Below are 24,161 nucleotides of genomic sequence, written 5' to 3'. Positions count from 1 at the left end.
GGGGAGGGACTTCCCTGGCGGTCCAATGGTTAAGACTCCACGCTTCCACTGCAGGGGGCCGGGTTTGATCCCTCTTCTGGGAACTAAGATCCCACATGCCACATGGTGCGGCCAAAAAAAAAAAAAGATAGCCTGGGGAACAGCAAGCGAGGCTGCTCAAGGCAGAGCCCCTGTGGCCACCTCCCTTCCCTGCCTGGGCCAGCCTGGGGCCTAACGAGCCACCCCCTCTGTTTGCCTTGCTTTAGGAGAATTCCGACACCTTCCTCGTGGCTGTGGACACAGACTGGAAGGTAGGTCTCTGCTCAGCCTCCCCAGATGGGGACCAGCTGCTGGCTGGCCCCTCCCCGCACCCAGCCTGTTTCAGAGGAGGGTCACAGCCCTTCCGCGTGCCCCCAGCCTGAAGCCACAGGGACTGGGCACTTGGAAGCCTCCAGGACCACCCCCACTGCTCACAGTGGCTTTGCCTCCCCTCTGTCCCGTGGAGAAATGCCCCCTCTCTCCTTGAACAGGACAGGGAAAGGAGGGGAGGTCTGGGGGAGTGAGGATGCTGTCATCTGAATCAGCACTTTCCTCCTATGAAAGCCAGGTTGATGCTCCGAAATAGCTCCTGTTTCCATGGCAACAGTTGCCCAGGACAACCATGTCCTCTTTAGTTTGATGCCAGATTCCCTGTGAAACTGAAATCATTCTTTGTTTTTATTCCTCTGCATGATGATTTCTGATTTTGCTCACTTGGCCAACCATTCCTCCCCTGTGAGTCCCATAGTGGCCGTTTATTTCCGGGTCTCAGAAAACGCGTGACAGCAGACACAATGGGAGCTTCACAGGGCTCCAGGGCCCCGCTGGCCATCATAACATACTGAACAAAGTCAGACCTTTCTGGGACCTTCCTCCTGGCTGGCAGGAGCTAGCCCCCAGGCCACCATCCAATTTGGGTCAGTCTCTCAGCCCCATGACAGCCTCAGCCTTGTGGTCTGGACGCAGGGGTGACGTGGAAGGAGGGGTGGCCTGCCGGCTCCTCCCCCAGGCGCACGGCGCTGCAGCCAGGATCTTAGGATCTGAGGATATGGATCCCAACTGTGCTTTGGACCCTGGGTCACCCGTCCTTCAAGGACGCAAGCAGAGGCATCAGAGTGGCCCTTGTGCACATGCTCTGGTCTCCTGGGAGCACCAGCTCCAAACACAAAGGCCTCTGGAGCTCGAGAAGACAGGATGGGGCCTGGGGGAGTGGGGAACTAGGGGCCGGGGAGGAGAGAAGGGAGAGATGTGTCCGCAAGGTGGCCCAGGCCCAGCCAGAGTCTCCTTTGTCCTCCCTGCTCCAAATGAGGGCTGGAATGTGTGAACAGACAGACCCTCCCCCACAGGACGGGGGATTGCTGAAATAAAATCCAGAGCAATCAGCCCCTGCCCGACATTGAGTGGGACTCACTGGATGCCAACGGTGCTGACTGCCAGCCCCCAAAACACACACACCCTGGGAGGCAGATTGGGGGGTGAAATAGGTGATGAGAATCCTGGGGTCCTCTTCACCCATCTGCCGGGCCCAGACTAGGGTGGTCACTCCATATGTGTGGGACCTTGGTTCTCAAGACCCTTTGCTTGGTAAAGGGCAGCATGTGTTAAAAGGTACCTTACTGTCTACTCTGGGTACACCACACAGCGGCTGTTTTTTTTTTTTAATTGTTTTTTTAGTAAAGCAGCTGCCAGGATGGCCCTTGTCTGGGCCAAGGCCTGGCAGGGGTTTTATCCTGTTCAGTCCCTTGCCTCAGTGGGCCCAGCCAGTGGGGGAGGCAGAAGGACAATCTAGAGCTAGGAAGACCTGGGTCCAGGTCCTGGCCCTGCCACGTGACCTCCAGTACAGGTCACTACCTCATTTTGTAGAGTGAGGCAGGCAGCTCAGCCCTCCCCGGGTGTTTGTAGGGTCGGGGTTGGTGCCCTTGGGCTGGGCACTCAGACCCTGGGCTGTGACTAGTCGCCACTAGAGCCAGACTGCCTGCGTGTGGTTCCTGGCTCTGTGCCTACTGGCTGTGTGATGTTGGGCAGGTTACAGAACCTCTCTGTGCTTCATTTTCCTTGTTTGTAAAGTGGGTGTTCAGAGGATAAAATAAAGTAACATGTGCAAAGCATTTGGATGGAGTATGGCACGTGGGAGATATGGTACTAAGCATTTACTACTCTTAATGTGACCTCAGGCCCAGGGTGCTGAGATGCTGGTGAGCTCCACTGCTTACTACCTGAGTGGGAGAATTTACTTCTCTGTGCTTCAGATTCTTCATCCTTTCTCATAGGTTTGTGAGGATTATGTGTTACCCTTGCTTCTTAAAGCTACCTGTGCAAGCAGCTACACTGCTTTTCTCCCATTTACAGATGTGGAGGCTCAGAGTTGTTGACTGACTTGCCTGAGGTCACACAGCAAAGACTAGCAGGGTTTGGCTAGCAGGACCTGAGCCTGCCTTATTCAGCCACAACTGTACAACCTCCAGGGAGGAGGCCAACAGGTTGGAGAGACACACAGATTAATCCATTTCTCCCCTGGGCAGGCCTGGGGTCAGGTCTATAGTGATGTATGCAGCTTTTTTTCATCCTAGCAGCTCTGTGAGGAAGGCACAATTCCTATTTGACAGTTGAGGAGACTAAGGCACAGAGGAGTTAAAAAATCTTGCCCAAGGTCACCAGCTAGTGGGTGGGGAAGCTGGAATTTAAACTCAGGTCTGTGGATTTGAAACCACTGAGCTGAGCAGAATTGGGAGGTCATGGCTTGGGTTGGGCAGTGTCTGAGATCTCCCAGGTCCAAGGGTGGGAAAGGCTACTCAGAGGTTCAGGTGGGCATAAGGTTGGATGGGGACCATGAAGGGGCAGGGTTTTAGTGGCAGAAAGGGTGGGAGGCCACCCCACCCTGCCCCTCTTCCAGAAGCATATGGGAGGATTTTGTGGGCAGTTCCGCAGACAGGGCTGTGCTTTTGCACACCACCTCAATTGCCAGAGCCTCTTCCTGTGCCGAAGTGGCTGCAGGGAACAGGGAACATGGCCAGAACATGAGGGGCTGGGGGATAGCCCATTCCACACCCCAGCTGCCCTGGGAGACCACAGGCCCCCAGCACTCTGCACTAGGCCCGCAGTGCGAGAGGTCAGAGAGGGGCAGGGAAAGTTATTGATGCCCCCCAGGCAGAGGACATGGCCAGGAATAGCATACAGGGCAGGTGCTGACCAGGTCACTAGGCACCCAGAGATGGGGAGGTGACCGCCTTCCCCGAGGGCAGCCAGCCAGCGTGCAGGGCTGTCGGCACAGGCTGGGACGAGTGGCATGTTCCCTCACCAAAGAGGCAGAATGGGGGCACAGGTGCCCACACCCCTCCCTCCCTCTGTTGCTCTTGCTTCTCTCAGTCCTTGGGCTCCCTCCTCTGCTCCCCTCCCTGGCCTATTTCCTCTCCTCCTCTGCTCTCCTTTGCCTGCCCCTTCTAATCTCTTTACTCTGCCTGCATGTCTCTGGCCAGCTCCTCACCCAAATCTTGAGCCACGTGACCTCCAGCACCTGTCCTGCTGCTCAGGACAGCGGGAGGCGGCTCAAGCATCCTGCTCCCCAGAGACTCGAGAGCCGAGCCGAGCCCCAGGCTGGGTGGCCCCAGGAAGGAGGGCTGGGTGTGTCTGCGGGAGGTGGGCATGTCCACGTGGACAAGCTGCCTCCTGTCCCTCCTCCTGTCTCTAGTGGCCTCCAGCCCCTTGTGCAGGATGGGGGTGGGGGAGGGCAGAGCTGGTGTGTGCCCACCAATCTACCCAGGCCCCCTGGCCCCAGAACCCCCATTTCCCCAGTGTGGTCAGGCGCTGGGTATACATGTGGGCAAAGTGGGGGCTGCCCAAGGGGAGACCCTGGGAGCGGAGAAGGAGCAGTCCCCTGGAGTAGGGTCATGACCCAGGTTGCCCCAGGCAGCAGTGACTCCCCGTATCTCCTCAAGGTTAAGGGATCCAGGCCTATTCTGATGTGGAGGCTGGGCTTGGGGCGCTCTCGGGCGCTCCCTGCTCCCAGGGTATGGGTCAAGGGCTCTGCTGTCTAGGGCATGCCTCTGTGGTCCACCCTGCCCTGCTTCCGTGTGCTCGTCTTTGAGAGGCTCCTGTGTACCTGTCACAGGGCACACATGTACATGTGGCCTCTTGTCTTCCTAGGACCCGGTGTGCAGCTGCTGCTGTGAGCCTCTGTGCTGGGGGTGGGCCAGATGCAGGGGCTGGGGGCCACCAAGACTGATGTGTTGCTGGGGGCGGGAGGAGCAGGAGATGGGGTGAGTGAGGACCTTGGAAGCCAATCAGAGCCAAGTTTGTCTCCTGAAAGCCAATCTGGGAGCAGGGGCTCCGGGTGAGCGAGTGGCTGCTCAGAAACCCCGCAGGGAGGAGGGGCCAGCCCAGCCGCCCCCCACCCCCATCGCCGCAGGCTCTGCATATAAATGGCCCGGGAGCTGTGCCCCGTCATAGAGCCGCTGGTCTCCTACTTGCGCTGCTCCCTCCCTCTGGACTCTGGTGACTCAGGCCTTTGTTTGCCCTTCCTAGTCGAGGCCGGTCGCCTCCCTCAGCAAGATGCCGGAGTGCTGGGATGGGGTGAGTGCGGAGTCTGGGGGTGGCGAGGCGGGCGGGGAGGGAGGGGCATCCCTCTGCCTCTGTCTGGTGGTGGTTCTGCCTTCAGTCGCCTCACCTTGGGGGTCACTGAGCAAGGCCAGCAGGTTCCAGGCACCCTGGTCTGCTGCAGCGGTTGGGGGTAGCTGCTGGTCAGGGTCCACAGGGGAGGGCGGGGAAGGCTGAAATCTCTGCACAAACTGGAACGGGCTGTGACTTGTTTGTAAGCCTGTGTGGATCGGTGTGTAGGCATGTGTATATCCCACTGACGGTGTGCCCTCCGCCTGGCACGTGCCCAGCTGGCTCTGCCTGGCGCCTGTGACCACCTCAGCCCTGTGGAAGCTGTTCCCTGTGTGTCTGGGGTGTCTGTGCCTGCAGACACCTCCTGACCCTGCGAGGGTTGTCTTGGTTGTTTGGGGGACTGCAGGGTGCCAGTCAGGCAGAAGCAGAGAAGTCTTGGGTTGTGGTGTTAACTGGGCCATCAGGCTGGGGTCCCTGCAGGGAGAAGGGGGCCGCTGTGCCTTATTTTCTGGGCGTAGGAAGGCAATGCTGGAGGGATGAACCTGCAGGACTAGGGGCCCCGGTGGGACCAGGGTGCCTCCTTCTGCCTGGGGGCAGCAGGTGCCCAGGCTCGGTGCTGTTCTAACTCCAGGAGGGAGAGGCAGGGGCAGACATACTCCTCTACCCCCTAGCCTGCCCTGCTTGCCCTGCCTGCCCTGCCTGCCCTGCCTGCCCTGCCTGCCCTGCCTGCCCTGCCGGGTCCGGAGGCCATGGGGCCGACCTCTACCCAGGCAACGACGTCAGCGCCTACCGGCCGCTGCAGACCCGGTCCTTGAATTATTGATGCGGTTGATGGGAAGAATCCAACCAGCCCCGAGCGCGTGCACGCGACCTGAAGCCCAACTCGGAGGGCCCCCCACCCCCACCCCCACCCCCGCAGCGCTCAAGGTCACGGATGAGGGGAGCCGGACAGGCAGAGAGAGGACATTAGAGCCCCCTCCCTTGCTGCCGCAGTGCCTCGCGCTGGCGCCCACCTGGAGGCGGCACGGACTCTGACGTCACCAAGAGCCAATGAGAGCCCTCGGCCCTGGGGATTGGGGGACTCAAAGCGTGTCCGGCTGCGGCCCTTGGGGCGCCCCTCTGGGGGACCTTTGGCCTCTATCAGGATTACCTGGATCTGAACTCCTGGGTCGGAGAGGGTGCAGGGAGGTCGGCGGAGGGTTCAGCCAAGGTCAGTGGGCAACCGGGCTGGTGCTCCCGATGGCCTGTCCAGGCCCAGCCCTTCCCATCCCCAGCGGGCTGAGCCTTAGTGGTGCAAGCGCTGCGACTTAGTCCCGCTGCCCCGGGTGGGGCATGGGGACCTGGGCGGCCACACCGGGACTGGGAGGGGCAGACACTGCCCTCACACACACACCCATGGGGAGGTGGAGATCTGGGAGGACCACGCCCTGGGCCCTGACTTGTGCTCTGCGGGCTAGAGCTGACCCCGCTCTGAGAACTATGCGGCAGGAAGCGCACTGCAGCTCTTGTGCTGTGGATGCTCTCTCCTGCCCCCACCCCACCCTCCATAGCACCGTGCGCCCCTCTTGCCCCATAACTTGCCCTTCATAGAACTGAGCTCCTTCTGCCCCCAGCCCCCCCTCCCATAGCACCGTGCGCCCCTCCTGCCCCATCCCACCTTCCTTAGCACTGTGCACTCTTCCTGCCCCAGGCCCTGCCCTCCAGAGCCAGCAGAGCATGGGGGGTGGGGATGAGGCAGGGCCCCCAAGCAGGGACAGGCACCCCGTGGAGAGGCTGCCGGCTCAGAACTCTCTTGCATGGAGCTTGATCTCTTCCTCAGAAAAAGCAGCCTGAGGCTGGCACCTGGCAAGGCGCCCCCCTCTGCCTTCTCTGAACTTGACCTTGGGCAAGTCGGTTCTTTCCCAGCCTCAGTTTCCTCCTCTGTGAGGATAAATAAGAAGATACATGAAAAGTGTCTGGTCAGTGTTCAGTGAGCAGGAAGTGTTCCTTGTTTTGACAGCCCTGAGGGAGGACAGGCCTGGGCCGTGGGGAGGCTGTGGTGGGCTCGGGCCGGCCTGGAGGACTCCCAGAAGTGTGGCTCCCGGGGTGCAGCCTTGAGCCACAGGGTTGGCACTGCCTTGTCTCTCCCCACTGGAGACAGGCCTCGACAGTGGTCCTCTGAGCCCAGACCCAAGAAGGCCAGTCCCCAAGAAGATGTTTCCTGCCTGAGTCTCCACTTTCCTGTCGGAGGCAAGAACGTAGGTTGTCTCTGAATCTGAGCATCCTAGTGTCCTCCACCTGAAAGATGGGGAAAAGAGCTCCTTCTCTCTTGCATAACACCTGGCACACAGTAGGTGCTCAGTCACATCTGACTGTCCTTGACCCTAGCCCCACCTCCAACTCCCCGGGGCCACCCCCTGTAGTTCCCAGGACTCCCCCTGGTGCCAGCAGGGCTGTTTATTCAGCTTTGGCAGACCCTCTTGGAGCCTCCCCATGAGTGGCCAAGAGGGAGTAGTTTGCAGAAGGACCAGCCAGCAGGGCGCCTCCCCAGGGCTCAGGGATGCCCACACACGGCAGCCCCCTTTCTGGGGCCCTTTCCAAGTGCTAAACACTCGGCAGATATCAGCTTGTTTAGTTCTCACAGAGTCCTGATGAGGTGGCTCAAGCAGAGGTGGCTGAGGCACAGAGAAGTGCATGCCCCGCTCAGAGTCACACAGTAAGGGCTAGAGCGGGTCTCGAACCTGCAGCATCCAGCTCCTGCTTCCTGAAGAACTGACGACCCTGAGCAGCCAAACCAAAGGCGTGAACACAGGAGGACCCCAGAGCGGCCACTGCAGAAGGCCTTTGGGGAGGGGGTGGGAGTCTAGCCTGAGGGAGGCCTTGGGGATCACGGAGAGGCAGGAGCAAGAGCGTGGAGGTGGAACCAGGGGCAGGTGTCGGGGTGGGAGGCTGGGCTGGCCAGCAAGGGGTCTTTGCCGTGGATTCTAGGTGAGCTGTTGAGGCCAGTCCCCTTCAGGAGCTGCGGCCCTTTTGAAGGCTTCTGAGTCGAGGGGGAACATGATGAGGGTGGGACTCAGTGGGGATGGCAGAGCTGTCCTGGAGGGGCTGCAGTGAGATGGGGAAAATGGGCCTCACTGGACCCTGGAGGCCTGAGTGCAGCAGGGCCTGAGCCTGGGCCTGGGCAGTGGCAGCTCGTCCCACTGGCTGGTTTGCAGAGGAGACCAGAACTTTCACGTGCAGACCAGTTCACGTTGCCCCTGTGCTGAACAGCCTTGGGAAGGGGTGCTCCCTCTGGTCTGTCCTCTCTGGGGGTGGCTGGGGGTGGTGAGAAGGGGATGCACCACCCTATGGGGGTGAAAGTCCCGCCAGAGGCCCAGCAGCCCCCAGGCTGCCCCACAGCATCATTTCCCGGAAGAGCCGGGAGTGGGGGCTGCCCGGAGTTTCCAGCGCTGTCTCTCCCCTCCAGGAGCACGACATCGAGACGCCTTACGGCCTTCTGCACGTGGTGATCCGGGGCTCCCCCAAGGGGAACCGCCCGGCCATCGTCACCTACCATGATGTGGGTCTCAACCGTAAGTGCGCCTCAGCCTCGTTTGGCCCTCCACTGCCTCGAATCTCCCGGAACAGTGAGGCCCCCCTCCCTCCCCACAGAGTCCCGTAGCTCCCCACTCACGCTCAGCTCTGTGCCCCTAGCCATTTGGGTCTTGGTTTCCCCGCAGAACCATGAGGCTGATCACCTCTGCCTCGACCTCCCTTTCAGCATCCACGGGCCTCCCTCCCCGCCTCTCCCGGCTCAGCCACAGCTGAGAGCTTTGTCTTTGCAGACAAGCTGTGCTTCAATACCTTCTTCAACTTTGAGGACATGCAAGAGATCACCAAGCACTTCGTGGTGTGTCACGTGGATGCCCCCGGTCAGCAGGTGGGGGCCTCGCAGTTTCCTCAGGGGTAGGTACCCGGAGCGACCCACCCCCCAGCTTTCCCCAGCCCTGTACCCCCGGCTGCACTGGGCCTGACCTCCTGCTCTGCCTGCAGGTACCAGTTCCCCTCCATGGAGCAGCTAGCCGCCATGCTTCCCAGTGTGGTGCAGCACTTCGGGTGAGTCCTCGCCCAGCCCTGCCCCGCCCCCGTGCCTGGGGGCCAGGGCGCGCCCCCCATTTCTGCAGAGCCAGCAGGCTCTCGCTGAGCGCTGAGGGCTATGGGTGGGTCTGCTGTGGATGGCAGTCATGGGAAACCCCTAGAGTGACCAGCCATGCTCTCTATCAGGTTCAAGTACGTGATTGGCATTGGAGTGGGAGCCGGAGCCTACGTGCTGGCCAAGTTTGCAGTGAGTCTCTCCACCCGCCCCTGTAACTAATCCCAGGACTGGTCTCTCCCAGGGGCAACCCCACAGAAACTTTCCTTCCTCTCTTCCTTTCCTCCTCCCCCTACTTCCTCTTCACTTAGGAAAGTCCTTTTTTCTTTTTTTCCTCCAAGGAAATTAACTTAAAAAAAAAAAAAAGGTTACTTTTTCTATACAATTCCTTAAAACGCTATGCACCATAAGTTGCTTCAACCATTATCCAAAACCAAACTTTCTCTTAGCAACAAACTATACAACTAATTACTCCAGCCACTAAATAAGGATTATCCTAATCACTCATTCACTAATTAGAGTAATACTTAAACATGAATTTTTTTTTTTTAATTTTTTTTTGGCTCTCATCCCTCTTTTTTTTTTTTTTTTAATTTTATTTCTTTATTTATTTATGGCTGTGTTGGGTCTTCGTTTCTGTGCGAGGGCTTTCTCTAGTTGCGGCAAATGGGGGCTACTCTTCATCGCGGTGCGCGGGCCTCTCACTATCGCGGCCTCTCTTGTTGCGGAGCACAGGCTCCAGACGCGCAGGCTCAGTAGTTGTGGCTCATGGGCCTAGTTGCTCCGCGGCATGTGGGATCTTCCCAGACCAGGGCTCGAACCCGGGTCCCCTGCATTGGCAGGCAGATTCTCAACCACTGCGCCACCAGGGAAGCCCCCAACATGAATCATTTTTTAATCTAAAATTATACTTATGTTAAGTTTGCGAGGTTTAAAGTCAGGTTTCAGAAACATCATGTCGGGTAGGAGCTCACAAGCTTTCCATCTCTAAAAGCAAAAACTTAATTTTTAGGATTCAAAGTATTTCTTTCTTCAAAAAAAACCAAAAAAACTGACTAAGAATTTTCAACTCCAATTTCCACTGCGGTACTTAACCACTTTGTTAACTGTCAACTATTCCTGGCCACCCCAGACAACCTTGACATGACCTCAGTATTGTATATATATCACCATTTTCCCCTAAACACAGGCAGACAGCCGAACAGAAAACTCGAATCTCTTTTACAATGTCTAACACAAAAGAGGCTTTGGAAAGGTCAGTTTCTTAATATAACTAGGGTTTTTTCTATGAAAGCAAAGAATCAAAACATTTCATTGAAGATGTTTAATCCTTAGTGTTGCAATAGTAGCCTCTTCAAAGATATATTAAAGGGGCTGAAAAACAGTGATATAGGCATAGATTCCAAATAAAAGGGTTTTGAAAGGTTCCACGTGGGGAGGAGGATGAGCAGGGGCAGCTGGAAGGGGCCCCCAGGCAAGTTCCCAGCTGAAGGCACTTGGTTGTCAGTGGTACCTTGAAGCCCTTACAGAGCGCGGCCTTCCCTTCAGATCCTAGCAACCGCCTGTGAGACGGGCAGGGCCAGAATTGTACAGTCCGTTTTCCAGGTGGGAAGACTGGGGCTCCCTGCACCCTGCCCCGCCCTCCAAGCCCTGTCTCCCTGTCCCGGCAGCTCATCTTCCCCGACCTGGTGGAGGGGCTGGTGCTGATAAACATCGACCCCAATGGCAAAGGCTGGATCGACTGGGCGGCCACCAAGGTGAGCGCGGTCCGCTTGGAAGGGGGTGGGGTGGGGTGGGCGGGGCGTCCCTCACACTGGCTCCGCCCCGGCCCGCAGCTCTCCAGCCTGACCAGCACTTTACCTGACACGGTGCTCTCCCACCTCTTCAGGCAGGTAAGGGGGCGGGGCCGTCCTCATGCAGGAGCAGGAGCGGCCGGGCTGGGACTCTCCCGAGGGCCTGGTTCTGCCCCCTCGCGGGGGGTACCCGGGGTTTCTGCCCACCCTCCCGGCCGGGCAGGAGGAAGAGGGTGGCGGGGTGATGTGGCATCAGACATGCCTCACCCCTACCCCGGGATCAGCCGCGAGACTGCAGCACCCGAGACAGACTGGGGAGACGGATGGGACGGGGTCCCCTCCCCTCCCAAGGCCGTGGGCTCCCCCCACACTCTTCCCCCTCCCCCCTCCCTCCCCACCACTGGGGTGGGGCAGGGGCCGCTCCGGCCAGAGGTGCCCCCTCTGAGCCAGTCCCCGTCTGTGGCGCCACACTGCCCTGCCGCGCTTGCGCTCATCCCCCGTCCCCGGGCCCAGGAGGAGCTGGTGAGCAACACAGAGTTGGTGCAGAGCTACCGGCAGCAGATCGGGAATGTGGTGAACCAGGCCAACCTGCAGCTCTTCTGGAACATGTACAACAGGTGTGGGCGGCTCGGGTCCCAGCTGGCGGCACCAGGACGGGAGCGCTCAAGCAGTTGGGGGCCCCCCTCCCCAGTACAGCTGCTCACGGCTGGCAACACACTCCCCCAGTTCGTAGATGAGTGGACCGTTGAGCCTCCGAGAGGGGTGACCTCTTGCCCAGGGTCACACCCCGCGAGGGGCAGAGGGGGAGCAGGGCTCTTCCACTCCTCCCCCTCCCTTGGGCGTTGCCAGCGGGAGCAGCGGGGGATGTGGGCGCCACCCGCTGCCCCCACTGCCCTGAGCCTCAGTGCTGACATCCATAAGTTGAGAGGAGGTTGGATTAAGTGCTCCTTGGAGCCCCTTAGGGGTTGCCCTGCAGGGGAGAAGCCAGGGGCCCCCGCTGGCCTGCCCCTCTCCTCTTTCTCCTACAAATATTTATTGAACGCCTGCTGTGTGCATGGTGCTGGAGAAACACTGGAGAAGGAGGGAAGCCCCGGCCTGCCTGCCTCTAAGGCGCGGGACTCCCAGCACAGGTGGTGGCGCACAGCCCGTGATGAGAGCCAAATGTGAGGGCCCACCTGGCATGACTTGGGGGGGGTGGTCCCAGAAGAAGTCACATGAGGGGAGCCCTCAGGCCCCTACTTATGCAGAACAGGTCTCTGTCTCCCCATTTTACCAACGGCATCTGTGAGGCTTTGTCTCACCGTTGAGACACTAGAGCGTAAGCCCCAAATCTGGGGCCAGCCCAGCACCTCCAGGGATGTTGGGCCATAGTTGCCATGTGGAGGGATGGGGTTGAAATACGGCAGTGTCAGGCTTGGGGACATTCCCCAACGCCCCGCCCTGGGATCCAGTCCTGGGATGCCCACCTCCGCCTCTCCCTGCAGCCGCAGAGATCTGGACATTAACCGGCCTGGAACAGTGCCCAACGCCAAGACGCTGCGGTGAGTGTCCTGCCCCCTCCAGCCTGCCCGGCCTTTGAAACCCTCTCTCCAGTGCCCAGGCCAGACAGCCCTTCTCCTCTGTGTCTGCAGCTGCCCTGTGATGCTGGTGGTCGGGGATAACGCACCTGCCGAGGAGGGGGTGGTGAGTGAGGGATTGTGCCCTGGTGCCAGTGGGTGGCAGGGCCAAAGGGGTCACTGGCTCCTGGCCAACGGGGCCAATTCCTGACCCACCCCCGGGAAGCCTCGGGGGGACGCCGGATGGTGGGCTTCTCATCCCACTTCCCCACCATCTTGCCAGGCACCAGTGCCTGAGGCAGCCCGCATCCTTCAGGTGAGGGAGGCCTGGAGACAGGAGGGGCCTGGGGCCAGGACCAGGCCACCTGATTGCCCCACCCTACCCCTCCCTGCAGCACGGCAGCCCCTCCGCACTCTCGACCCATTTTAGGCCCAAAGACTAAGATCTCTCTTTTCTTTAAAATTGGATTCATTTGTTATGAAATAAGCAATTCATGAGCACAGCAGTGGTCCCCCTTTGACCATCACATGCATCCATTATGTTTGGGGATCATGTGTCACCTCTCCTGTTGGAACTCTGAGGGCAGGCAGCCTGGGGTGTTTCATGTCCCCCCAGAGGGTCAGGGGTCCAGGAGTGCCCAGGGAAGCCCCCAGTGTGCACCCAAACTACGACACCCTCCGTGTGCCTGAGGGCTCCGGGGAGCAGGGCTGTGGGCTGCACCTGCCGTCTTGACCCAGGCAGGGTCAGGGCTTCGGAGTCTCCTGCTGACGCTCGGCCCTCCCTCACCTCTGACGCCCGACTCCTGGGGTCCCTGGTGCTTTCCCAGCCTCCCCCGCCAAGGTGACCCTGGCTCGCTGTGAGGCCGCTGCCCAGCCCCTGCCCCCAGCCCAGCAGCAGTTGTGAGTGCAGTAGAGGGTCTCAGGCCCTCAGGGGGCTGCTTCCTGATCCCCAGGGCCTTGGCCTCGCCAAGGTGCCTATGTCTGCCCCCTGCATTCCTTCCCTCACCTGTAGAGCCTCGCAGCTCTGGGGATAGACCCTCCCTTAGCATCCGGGGCAGGGGGGACGCCTGATAGCCCTCGGCGCCTCACTCTGCTGAAGCCTGTTCCTTGTCCCCAGGTCGAGTGCAACTCCAAACTGGATCCAACCACCACGACCTTCCTGAAGGTGAGGCCCTCCTCCCCACCCTGGGCCCAGCCACAGGGAGGGGCCTGCCTGGGGTCCCAGCCAAGGGGGGAGCAGGACGGTGTGTCTGGTCAGGGGAGCCTGTCCAGGTGTGCAAGGCACAGGCAAGGTGTGGTGTGAGGTGGCCCCTGCTCAGCTCACCCCCCTCTCTCCCCTGCAGATGGCAGATTCCGGGGGGCTCCCCCAGGTCACACAGGTGAGACTCTTGGCCCTCCCTCCATCCCTTACCTGGCCAGGGGTTGGGGAAGCCTCCCCTCTCCCTGAATCCCAGGCAGCCAAACAAAGCATGTACCTGTCCCTCGTCCTGCAGCCCGGGAAGCTGACTGAAGCCTTCAAATACTTCCTGCAAGGCATGGGCTACAGTAAGTATACCTCCACCCCGCCCTGCCCTAGAGACTGGGGGGCAGGCAGCAAGTTGGGGCTGACGCTGTGCCTGGGGGCCTCTAGGGCATCTCCACCTAGGCTGTAATTTGATTGTCCCAGGCCAGGCCCTGCCCTTGGGGAGGCTTTGGGGCACTGTTCTCCTGACAGGGCTGGGCCTTTTGGGGTGGGGGACTCTTCTCCCAGCCCTGGGGAGCAGGGCCTGGGGCTGAGTCCTGCCCGGGAAGCCTGCCTAGAGGTGGGTCACCCACCCCACCCAGCGCCTGTTGGGCCTACAGCACCTGAGAAGGGCTGAGAAGATGCCAGATGGTACCAGGGGCATCAGAGGAGTGGACTTGGAGTCTGGGGACTGGGGAAGGCATGTGAGGCCATCTGGGTGTTAGGAGAGCTGAGGCAGCCAAACTGGGGGTGACATATCTGAAGACCCCGAGGAAAGAGGGGTGGAACTGGCTCCCTGCCCGCCCCCGACTTCCCCTCGTGCGGGAGTGAGACACTGCTCGTGAGCGCCACCAGCGCACATGCCCCCTTGGTGACACACGTGTATCTCCTCAGTTCCTTCCATCTCCCCCTTGTGCCTGGCTCTCCTCCTGGAAGCAAACTTCCTCTGCCCGAATTTTTCTTTGCCCCAGACCTCAGCCTCTGGAGCTTGTGCCTTCTGGGGAGGACAGGCCTGTGGGGGAAGGCTGGGGGGCCAGCCAGGAACAGAACTCCACCCCCCGCCCCCAGGGGACCGGGGCCCCCTGCCAGCCTGTCTGGAGAAGTAGGGCAGCAAGAGGCCAAGACCCACAGTGAGACCCAGCAAGGGCTCTGAGGCTGGGCGCTGAGCCCAGGAAGTGCCTGGCAGACACTGCTGGGATGGGTGGGTGAGCAGTACTTGTCACAGGGCTGGGACCCATTCTCAGGGCCCTGGGACAGATACCACCAGGCAGCCCAAGAGCTGGGAAGGATTTGGGAGGTCATACGGGTCTCCCGCATTCTGTCCACGGGGAGAGTGAGCCCCAGCAGAATGGTGAGGGTGCTGGGACTAGGTTATAGGCCCTAAAGGCTTTGTGGGGGTGAGCCCCCAGTGCCGCAGCCCAGGCTGGAGAATCGGGGTGTGAGACGAGTACCCCACCCTGCTCTCCCGACTCCTAGGGCCAGACTGACATCAGTCAGTGCTGTAGTTCCTTCTGTGGCCGCTGCTTCGGTGGGTGGGCAGGAGTGGGCTTCCTGAGCCTCTGGCCCTGCCCCCAGCCTGCTCTGTGCCTTCCTCTCCTCTCCCCTCACCTCGCCGGGCCTCCTCTTCACCCATGTTCTGTCTCCCCAACCCTGCCCCTCTGGCTCTGTCTTCTCTCTTAGTTGCATACTTGAAGGACCGAAGGCTGAGTGGAGGAGCAGGTAGCCCCGCACCCCCTTCCCTAATGCATGGACCGCCGCCGTCCTGCCCCCCCACTCCCCGCCCCCCCCCCGCCAGGAGCCCCTGCACCTTCCTCTGTGCAGTGCTGCAGCCAGGCCGCATCTTGCCATGGGAACTTCTTGTGCCCTGCTCTTCCGTGGGCTCTGTCCCATTTAGGGCTCCAGATTGGCTGGGTTTTAGATCAGCCTTGCTTCTAGGTTGCCATGGGCCCCGTGGCTTCCAGAACTCTGGCAGTTGGAACCAGAACTTCTCAGAGGTGTCGGCCCTGGGGTCAGGGGCAAGCCATGCCTGAGCTGGACAGGTGGCTAGTTGAGGTCAGGAAGGTAGAATTTGCTCCCTGCAAGTCTCGCTTGTGAAACTCTGAATAAGGGCAGAAACAGGATTTAGGGCAGTCTGGGGCCATCACACCTTGCCCTTCTTTACAGAACTGGTCTCATTCCCCCTGCCCCATCATCCTCTTGAGGGAGGCCGAGCTGGAAATAATGTCCCATCCTTGCCCCAGCTCAAGGACACCCGGTCAGCTGCCACCCCGTTTTGGCCACAGCTCTGGCCAGCTCTTGTGAGGAGGGTCCTGCCGGCCTCCGTGGCCCCTGCGCCCCTTTGGCTCACTTCCTGTCGTTGGCGTTGCATGCCTGGGGCTTGACAGAGCAAATGTAGAGCCCTGGCTTGGGATGAGCCTTCGTCGGAAGAACGGGTCTCGCTGGCCACTTTGCTTGTGTAAATCCTTCTCCTGCCTGCCTGCGCCCGGCCCCGCCTGCTGGTCCTCACCCCCGGTGCCCTCTCTGTCTGCAGTGCCCTCGGCCAGCATGACCCGTCTCGCCCGCTCTCGAACCTCGTCCCTCACCAGCGCCAGCTCGGTGGACGGCAGCCGCCCGCAGGCCTGCACCCACTCAGAGAGCAGTGAGGGGCTGGGCCAGGTCAACCACACCATGGAGGTGTCCTGTTGAAGCCCTTGGTCCCACGAAGATGCTCACCTGCCCCCCAACCTGCATCGACGTCCCACTGCCATCCTTGCGCAGCTCATTTCCCCTTTAGTTTATTTTTGCGAGGGCGAAGGGGAGGAAATGGGGTTACTTTTCTTTTGTTTAAAAAGATGAGGGGATCCGTCCTAGATGCTGCAGTGGAACAGTCTCCAGATGGTTTGAGGGGCTCACTCCTCCCCTACCCCACCCCCTCCCTCACCTCGTTAACTTGGCTGACTTAGACCCTCTCTTCCAGTTCCCCAAGGCCCAGGCACAGTCAGGGCAGGGTTCCAGGGAAGAAGGAGATTAGCTAAGGAAAGACTTTGAGTCCATCTCTGGCCAGGATCCAGGATAATATCCTGGATTAAAGAAAGCATGGGTTGACCCCCTCAGGCAGGCAGGTTTGAAGGTGCGATGGGGTTTTGCGGTGGTAGGTGCTGGGACAGCAGGAACACAGGGTCCAGCTCAGGCACTGGCATGAGAACCAGGAGACAGCAGCAGGGAGCACTCAGAGGCAGGAGCCCTGGAGCTCTGCAGGCCCCTTTCCCACCCCTGAGCCCCACCATCAAGCACATCTGTTTCTGACTTTAGCACCCGTGACAATCATCTGAACAGTAGCCACAAGGGGGCGCTTCTACCAGACAGCAGTTTTTCTGGTGCTCTCTGGGTGGGCCTGGTGCTGTAGGGCCAGGCAGGTAGGGGCTGAAAGGGGTTTCTCTGCCCAAGGAAGACAGAACACAGAGGACCTTGAGGGCAGGAACCCCACAGACTGTCCCTTCCAGCCCACAGTCTGCCACCTCCTGGCCCTGCCCCGTTTCTGAGCCAAGGCCCTGAGGCAGAAAGTCACCTGGTCCTCTGTCTCTAGGGAGCTGACTAGGGCTGAGGTTAAAGGCTGGGATAGCCTTTGAGTGTTGGGTGCGCTTCTGAGAACTTCGTGGTGACTGCCTTTGGAAGCCAGCAGGCAGTGTTGGCTCAGAGTTCCTATAGAGTTCCCCCAGAGACCCCCTTTTCACCCCTAGGTTCCATGGAGGACAACTTAATCAGCAGCAGCATGGCCAAGGCCACTAGAAACATTTCTAGGGAGACTTCTAGTCAAGCTATGCCAATGTTTCACGTAGGCATCACTGAGAGAGTTCATTTGGAGAAAACTGGCCCAAATTAGCAGGACTTGGCAGTCCCAAATCACCATGCTAGCCAGTTGGAGTAGGCTCAGGCTGGGGCTTGCTGGGTCCTGGGGTGGGAGGTGACGTTTCCTGAAGTGAACAAGGGCCAGGCAGAGGAGAAAGGCTCCCCCCACACACCCCAGCCCCTTCCAGCCAGCTGAAGCCCAGGGCTGTGCCATATACTTCCTGTTCATCCACCTTACTGGGTAGAATCTCCTGGCCCAGGAACCAGAAGCCATTTGTCTCTGAGCCTAAATCAGTTGCCACAAGCCCCCAGATGAGTAAAAAAGAGAAGAGGAGAGAGCAATGAAAAATGCAGGGCTGTGGAGGGTAGGTGGGTGGGTGTGGGGCTGAGGGGACACCTGCATCCACATTTCCTCGGCACACATCACCCCTTTCTGTCATCTTAAGCCATTATAGAGCCCAGTGGAGTGTGAGTCTGTTAGTTCTATTCACTCACGTGCTTCCTTTGAATATAGAATGTGACTGTTTGAAAAGCTGGTAGAATTAATCCCTCTTACTGTAGATAGCGCTGTGAATCTTGGATTTTTTTTCCGTGTTCTTTCAGATGAGATCTATAAATATCTATACATTATATATATATGTATATTGGGTACTCCGGCGTGTGGCTTTCCATCGGAGGTTGTGTCTTCTTTGGTCAAAGTGAACTATTAATGGAATTTGTTATTTTCTTCTCTGTACAAAGTGAAGAGCCTACTTTCGTGTATTCTGGTGCCTGATGTCATGAGACTTTGAGATGACAAAATGTAAAACAAAAACCCTTGTCAACGTAGAAAGAGTTAACTGTGCTGAAAAACTAATAAAGAAACTAAGAAGAATTTGAGTATGGTGATGCCATGCTCATCATGAGAAGCTTTGGTAGAGACAGAATGTTTAAGCTCGTGAGGCTGGTGCTTCTTGGGTTTGTTTAGGTGGGGTTGACCGTTCAGAGTGAAGACAGGCATTTCCATCTATCTCTGTATTTCCATATCTTGTCACATTATCTTACCAGTCCTTACATTAATTCCATAGGGTAGATACTAATTATCTTAGTTTCACAGTTGAGGAAACTGAATTTGCCCTAATAAGAGGCCAAGGTGGGAGGTGGCCTTAACAGTATTTGACTTCAAAACCCAGACCTGTAACCTCTATATTCGCTGCCTCATTTTCTTAAATTTAACGGCATGCTATTTCCCCATGTTTAACCACCATTTCTGATTCATTTACTCAGCCATTTATCCAATAAATAGATATTGATTTCCTGCTGTGTGTCAGCAACTAAAGAAGAAAGTAAATAAAAATAAGCCCCTCCATGTGCTACGCAGAAGATGAAAAACTGAGCGGGTCTATTCTATCAATAGTTCTGGGAGCCCTGACCACACCACACCGAAACACGTGCACAAACTGCTCTAATTGCGCTCCCAGCCGGCCTCCCGCGAGGCCTTCCCTTCTTATCCAGAAACGGGATTTTGCACTTCAACCGGACTTCTACCCCGAGGGGTTTCAGCTGTCACAGACCAAGACTGGGAAGGGTTGTGCCTGGCTCAGACCAGGCTCAAGGCGGCAAGGGAACACATCTTCCTGCACCCGGCGGCACGTTTTCTCAAACCCAAGTGGGGAGACCCGGCCTCAAGGATGTTCTCAGCAGGGGTCGTACGACCAGGTGCAAACCCCCACGTCTTCCGCGTGGAAGTCGAAACGAACGTCACGTGGCCCCGGGGCGGGAACATAGGCCCCGCCTCTGAGAGTCCTGCTCCCGGACGCCGGAAGCGCCTGCGCGGGGCTGCGGAGTCGCGGGGCTGCGCGCCCTTGGACCATGGCGACCCAGGCGAAGCGCCGGCGGGTGAGTTGTGGCGACAGACGCAGGCGCACCCGTGTCCGCCGCGCCTCGCCGCTCCCCCGTCCGCGGCGCCGTCCCGCACGCGGCTGCGCGCCCTGCCGCGGGTCATTTGCCGCGCTCCACGTCCCCTCCCCCAACCCCGGCCTTTCCTCCGCGCGCGCGCCGCCGTCTTCTCCGCCCCCAGCGAGCTCTTCCGGGCGGGGCAACGCCACTGCGCTTGCTTGTCTCAGGTGGCAGGGCTTGCGGACAGCGAGGACCCGGCCCCGGTGGCCGGCTTCCTGAGCTGGTGCCGGCGGGTGGGACTGGAGCTGAGTCCCAAGGTGAGTGGGGGGGCGGGGTGGAGGCTGGCGCGGCGGGGAAGCGGACGCGGTCTAGCTCTGACCGGCCGCTCTCCCTGCTCAGGTGGCGGTGAGCCGGCAGGGCACGGTGGCCGGCTACGGCATGGTGGCCCGGGAGAGCGTGCAGCCCGGGGAGCTGCTGTTCGCGGTGCCGCGGGCCGCACTCCTGTCGCAGCACACCTGCTCAATCAGCGGCCTGCTGGAGCGAGGTGGGCACGCCGGCGGGGGTGGGACGCCGAGGCGGGCCTGTGGGACCGGCCGGGGCCCTAACCTCTTTGTCTCCCTCAGAGCGAGGCGCGCTGCAGAGCCAGTCGGGATGGGTGCCGCTGCTGCTGGCGCTGCTCCACGAGCTGCAGGCCCCGGCCTCGCCCTGGAGCCCCTACTTTGCGCTGTGGCCCGAGCTGGGCCGCTTGGAGCACCCCATGTTCTGGTGAGAGCCGTAGGAGGGGCAGCACCGCAGGTAGCCTGGCTCGAACCGCCCTGCCCTTGGGACACGGGTCCCAAGCGCTAGTCCCGGTAGGTGGTGTGAAGAACCTGGGTGGGGGTGTCACTGCAGGCCAGAGGAGGAGCGCCGGCGATTGCTGCAGGGCACCGGCGTACCCGAGGCTGTGGAGAAGGATTTGGCCAGCATCCGCAGCGAGTATTATTCCATCGTGCTGCCCTTCATGGAAGCCCACCCCGATCTTTTCAGCCCCAGGGTGCGCTCTCTGGAACTCTACCGCCAGCTCGTGGCTCTTGTGATGGCCTACAGGTCAGTGAGCGGAGCCTTAAAAAGGACCCTTTTTTTAGAACTTTGTTGAGGGACCAGAAGGGAAAGAACAGTGAACCCCCACTCGCTTCTCACCCTGCACTGGGCTTTAGCAAAGTTCTCTCTGTGGCAGCTTTCAGGAACCACTGGAGGAAGAGGAGGATGAAAAGGAGCCAAACTCCCCTTTGATGGTGCCTGCTGCAGACGTACTAAACCACTTAGCCAATCACAATGCCAATCTAGAATACTCTCCAGTGAGTGGATCTCTCCCAGTTCTTGTTCTTATGTGCATTGATGATTGGGCATTTGATTCAAACCGGTGTGTCACTTATGCTGGCCTGGCAGTTGAGCTAAACAGGCTCCATTCTCCTCATACTAAAAATGTGTAGGTGGAATTACCTCCTCCTCTGTGTACTTTGCGTATTCCACTGAAATCGTCTTAACATAAAACATCTCAAAACCTTCCAAGAAAGCTGGGGTTAATCCTCTGATAAACCTTGCACCCTCACTGATTTGGTTCTATAGGTTGGTTGGTCTGTGCGGTGCCAGTGAGCCAAGATTGTTTCCGGGCCCTGTGGACAGCAATCTGGAACAGCCAGAGTGTCAATACTTTTCAGAAGAGGGGATGTTCTTAAGACCGGTTTAAGATGATACCAAGGCTGTGTTTATATCAATTCTATTTGCTAAGTGGAAAGTTGCAAAAAAAGATCTAAGTTTATGGAATTAAAAATTAGGAAATGGCTGTTTAAAATAAAATTTATTTTTGGCTGTGTTGGGTCTGTTGCTGCATGCAGGCTTTCTCTAGTTGCAGCATGCGGGGGGCTACTGTTCGTTGTGGTGTGTGGGCGTCTCATTGCGGAGGACGGGCTCTAGGCACACGGGCTCAGTAGTTGTGGCTCACAGGCTCTAGGGCGCAGGCTCAGTAGTTGTGGCACGCAGGCTCAGTAGTTGTGGCTCGCGGGCTCTAGAGCGCAGGCTCAGTAGTTGTGGTGCACGGGCTTAGTTGCTCCGTGGTATGTAGGATCTTTCTGGACCAGGGATTGAACCCGTGTCCCCTGCATTGGCAGGCGGATTCTTAACCACTGTGCCACCAGGGAAGTCCCTGGCTATTACTTTTAAAAGGTTTGTGTCCATTTGCTGTTCCTACTTTGATCTGGGTGTTTCGGTTTTTGGTTTTGTTTTTTGCCACACTGTGCAGAGCCTAGTTCCCCACCCAGGGATTGAACCTGGGCCCCAGAAGTCTTAACCACTGGACTGCAGGAAGTCCCTAATTCTTCATTTTTGTAAAGCTAGCAACTTTTTTTTTTTTTGGCTGTCGGGTCTTAGTTGTGTCACGCGGCCTCTTTGTTGCTGTGCACAGGCTTCTCTCTAGTTGTGGTGTGTAGGCTTAGCTGTCCTGTGGCATGTGGGATCTTAGTTCCCTCACCAGGGATCGAACCTGTGTCCCCTTCATTGGAAGGCGGATTCTTAACCACTGGACCACCAGAGAAGTCCCCAAAGCTAGCAACTTTTTAAGTGTTTGTGAGATGGATGACTGAGCAGAGATTACCTACTAAACCATTGGGATGACCTTTGACCTTTGTAAGCCTCACCACTTTTATTCTACAGTACAGGATCTTAACAAGAACAAAAGGTAGACTGTTGGTAGGTATAGCGTCAGTCCCATCACTGAACTGTACCCTCCTAGGAGGGAAGTATAATCTTCATGAGGCTGGCCTGGGAAGGGCCTGGCCCCAGCTTCTCCCTTCCACCCCAGAATTGTCTTCGGATGGTGGCCACTCAGCCCATTCCTAAAGGCCATGAGATTTTCAACACTTACGGGCAAATGGCTAACTGGCAGTTGATTCACATGTATGGTTTTGCTGAACCGTATCCTGACAACACGGATGACACGGCTGACATTCAGATGGTGACGGTTCGTGAAGCAGCGTTACAGGGTGAGTGATTAAACCTTGGACACTGGCGTACGTCTCCATCCCTGCCCCAGGTGCTCTGCCAATAGTAGTTGCTCCCTTTTTGTAGACTAAGGAGAAATGAGCTCTTGGGTATACTGACTTTCACACCAGTACTTTCTGTCTACAGGAACAAAAGTTGAAGATGAAAGGCTCCTACTGTATGAACGCTGGGATTTCTTATGCAAACTGGAGATGGTAGGCGAAGAGGGAGCCTTTGTGATTGGGTGGGAGGAGGTGCTGACAGAAGAGGAACTGGCCATGACACTCAAGGTAAATTGCTCAAAATAAGTATTTAGATCTAGGTGCGAGGAAAGGTGGCATGGATGGAGAGGACACTTAAATGCTGTCAGGATAGGCTGGCTTCTCTAAATCAATTTTGGAAATACGCAAGTAAAGGGCCCCATGGTTGCTTCTAGGTACTGTGCATGCCTGCTGAGGAGTTCAGAGAATTTAAAGACCAGGATGGATGGGGAGATGATAAAAGGGAAGAGGACAGCCTGACAATCACAAATATCCCCAAACTCAAAGCATCATGGAGACAGCTTCTTCGGGACAGTGTTTTGTTGACCCTGCAAACCTATGCCACAGACTTAAAAGCTGAGCAAGATTTACTCAGTAATAAGGAGGTCTACGCCACACTCAGCTGGAGGGAACAGCAAGCCTTACAGGTTCGTTATGGTCAGAAGATGATCTTACACCAATTGTTGGAACTGACAAATTAGCAGGTTCCCTTTTTCCTGAAGGAATGTCCAGAAGAAGAACTTTCTGCTAAGCTGGAACGCACTGATGCTTGAAAAGAAGGATAATTTGGACCTTTTGTTTTGCATTTCATACTAAATACCAAAAGGAAAAGTAACAAAACTGTTGTCTAGGATGAATTCCAAGGTAAGAGTGACATGCTGAAGGAAACAGTAGACGTGGGAACTGCTGCTTATTGTTATGAACACTAATAAATTTTATAGCTGTTTGGTTCTCAGTATGATCCAAAGTTAGCAGAAATGTGATAGTGATACATTTTGTTGTAGTCTGGCATTTAACAACATGGACTTAACTTTGAAAGTAGACCTGGTTCAAATCCAGGTCTATTTTGAACAAGTCACTTTCCCTTTTTTAACAACTGTTTCCTGTTGGAGGATTTAATAAGCTGTGTCACTGGGACTCTGAGCAATTGTTTGTTTAAATTCCTTAAGCAGCCTAGATGGCACAACTCACCCTTAAGACACCAATGACATTCAAGTCCCCACGTAAGATTTCTACTATTTAATCTTGAACCTCTTTGTCCTCTCTGGCCATAAAACTTGACAGTCATGAAAGGTAAGGTATATATTAGATAAAAGTTTTAAATATATACCTACTCCTTTTAAAAATTTTATCTAACATTGTAAAGCAATTATACTCCAATAAAGATGTTAAAAAAAAATATTGAAACACCATGAGGGTAAAGGATGTTTTTAAATGGGCATTTTGAAATTGTTTAATCATAGAAACCTGCTCCAATAATTTTTCACTGTTGGAAAGGAAAAGGAAAACAACACTACACAAAAATCACTTCCTTGTTTGTTTAAAGATGCCAAACTGGTAGTAGGAAAACCTACCATTCAGCAAAAGTTGGTGTGCCCCAATGGGAAGGCTGGGTGGTCCACTTTCCTCCTCACCACCAGCACTGGCCGCTACTGAGAAAGGCACAGTGGACTCGTGTGTGTGTGTCATGACTTTAATGTTTGACTACAGTATGCATACACATACAAGAAGTAGGGAAGCTAAAGCCCAGGAACTAGGAAGGCTACAAAATACAACACATGGACCAATACATTTACAAAACATTCAAAATCCTTACAAAAGGGGCTGTATTGGTCCTTTTGACTTTGTTGTTGTTCAGCTTAGTCTGTATGGCCATTCATTGGGATAATGGGGAAGGGCAATGCAGAATATTTGGTTCCTTTCCGCACAGTTTACAAGTTATCAGGAGAGAGATGGGGGAACTTTAGGCCTGGTTTGGCTTCCTTTTATAAAAAGAAGTGTCTCACAGGGCCCAAGGGGATGTGTTCTCCAGCAGAAAAGAGAAAATGATGCTCTGCCAGCAGCCAGCTTTAGATTTGGGGAAGAGACAAA

The 24,161-nt window shown here is 57.0% G+C and overlaps 2 protein-coding genes across 8 annotated transcripts in view; both read left to right on the top strand.

Moving 5' to 3' along the window:
- The window catches only part of NDRG4 (NDRG family member 4), a 42,597-nt gene extending 24,589 nt beyond the window's left edge, over nucleotides 1-18,008 (top strand). For 2 of the 5 annotated variants that reach the window (XM_068527607.1, XM_068527610.1), the window contains exons 3-15: nucleotides 246-290; nucleotides 8,069-8,174; nucleotides 8,427-8,547; nucleotides 8,635-8,697; nucleotides 8,866-8,926; nucleotides 10,405-10,626; nucleotides 11,041-11,144; nucleotides 12,012-12,068; nucleotides 12,159-12,210; nucleotides 13,201-13,248; nucleotides 13,427-13,462; nucleotides 13,577-13,628; nucleotides 15,836-18,008. In XM_068527607.1, the coding sequence (XP_068383708.1) occupies nucleotides 246-290; nucleotides 8,069-8,174; nucleotides 8,427-8,547; nucleotides 8,635-8,697; nucleotides 8,866-8,926; nucleotides 10,405-10,626; nucleotides 11,041-11,144; nucleotides 12,012-12,068; nucleotides 12,159-12,210; nucleotides 13,201-13,248; nucleotides 13,427-13,462; nucleotides 13,577-13,628; nucleotides 15,836-15,990 (1,122 nt within the window). In that variant the 3' untranslated portion in view covers nucleotides 15,991-18,008. Of the gene's footprint in view, nucleotides 1-245; nucleotides 291-4,506; nucleotides 4,588-8,068; nucleotides 8,175-8,426; nucleotides 8,548-8,634; nucleotides 8,698-8,865; nucleotides 8,927-10,404; nucleotides 10,627-11,040; nucleotides 11,145-12,011; nucleotides 12,069-12,158; nucleotides 12,211-13,200; nucleotides 13,249-13,426; nucleotides 13,463-13,576; nucleotides 13,629-15,835 lie in introns of those variants that run through there. The other 3 variants (XM_068527611.1, XM_068527609.1, XM_068527608.1) reach the window with 3 other exon arrangements.
- Nucleotides 18,009-18,937: 929 nt separating this feature from the next.
- SETD6 (SET domain containing 6, protein lysine methyltransferase) lies at nucleotides 18,938-23,442 on the top strand. Of its 3 annotated transcripts, none has more exons than XM_068528169.1 (9): nucleotides 18,938-19,011; nucleotides 19,239-19,328; nucleotides 19,411-19,555; nucleotides 19,635-19,776; nucleotides 19,903-20,097; nucleotides 20,228-20,348; nucleotides 21,851-22,031; nucleotides 22,177-22,244; nucleotides 22,466-23,442. In XM_068528169.1, the coding sequence occupies exons 1-9, from the start codon at nucleotides 18,985-18,987 to the stop codon at nucleotides 22,769-22,771; spliced, it is 1,275 nt and encodes a 424-aa protein (XP_068384270.1). In that variant the 5' UTR covers nucleotides 18,938-18,984; the 3' UTR covers nucleotides 22,772-23,442. The 3 variants fall into 3 exon arrangements, with proteins under 3 accessions (XP_068384270.1, XP_068384269.1, XP_068384271.1); XM_068528168.1 differs by having other exon boundaries at nucleotides 22,177-22,319; XM_068528170.1 differs by lacking the exon at nucleotides 19,903-20,097 and having other exon boundaries at nucleotides 22,177-22,319.
- The last annotated feature ends 719 nt before the right edge of the window (nucleotides 23,443-24,161 follow it).

The sequence above is a fragment of the Eschrichtius robustus genome, chromosome 19, assembly GCF_028021215.1.
Source record: "Eschrichtius robustus isolate mEscRob2 chromosome 19, mEscRob2.pri, whole genome shotgun sequence".
Lineage (NCBI taxonomy): Eukaryota > Metazoa > Chordata > Mammalia > Artiodactyla > Eschrichtiidae > Eschrichtius > Eschrichtius robustus.
This window is presented reverse-complemented; position numbering and strand designations above follow the sequence as displayed.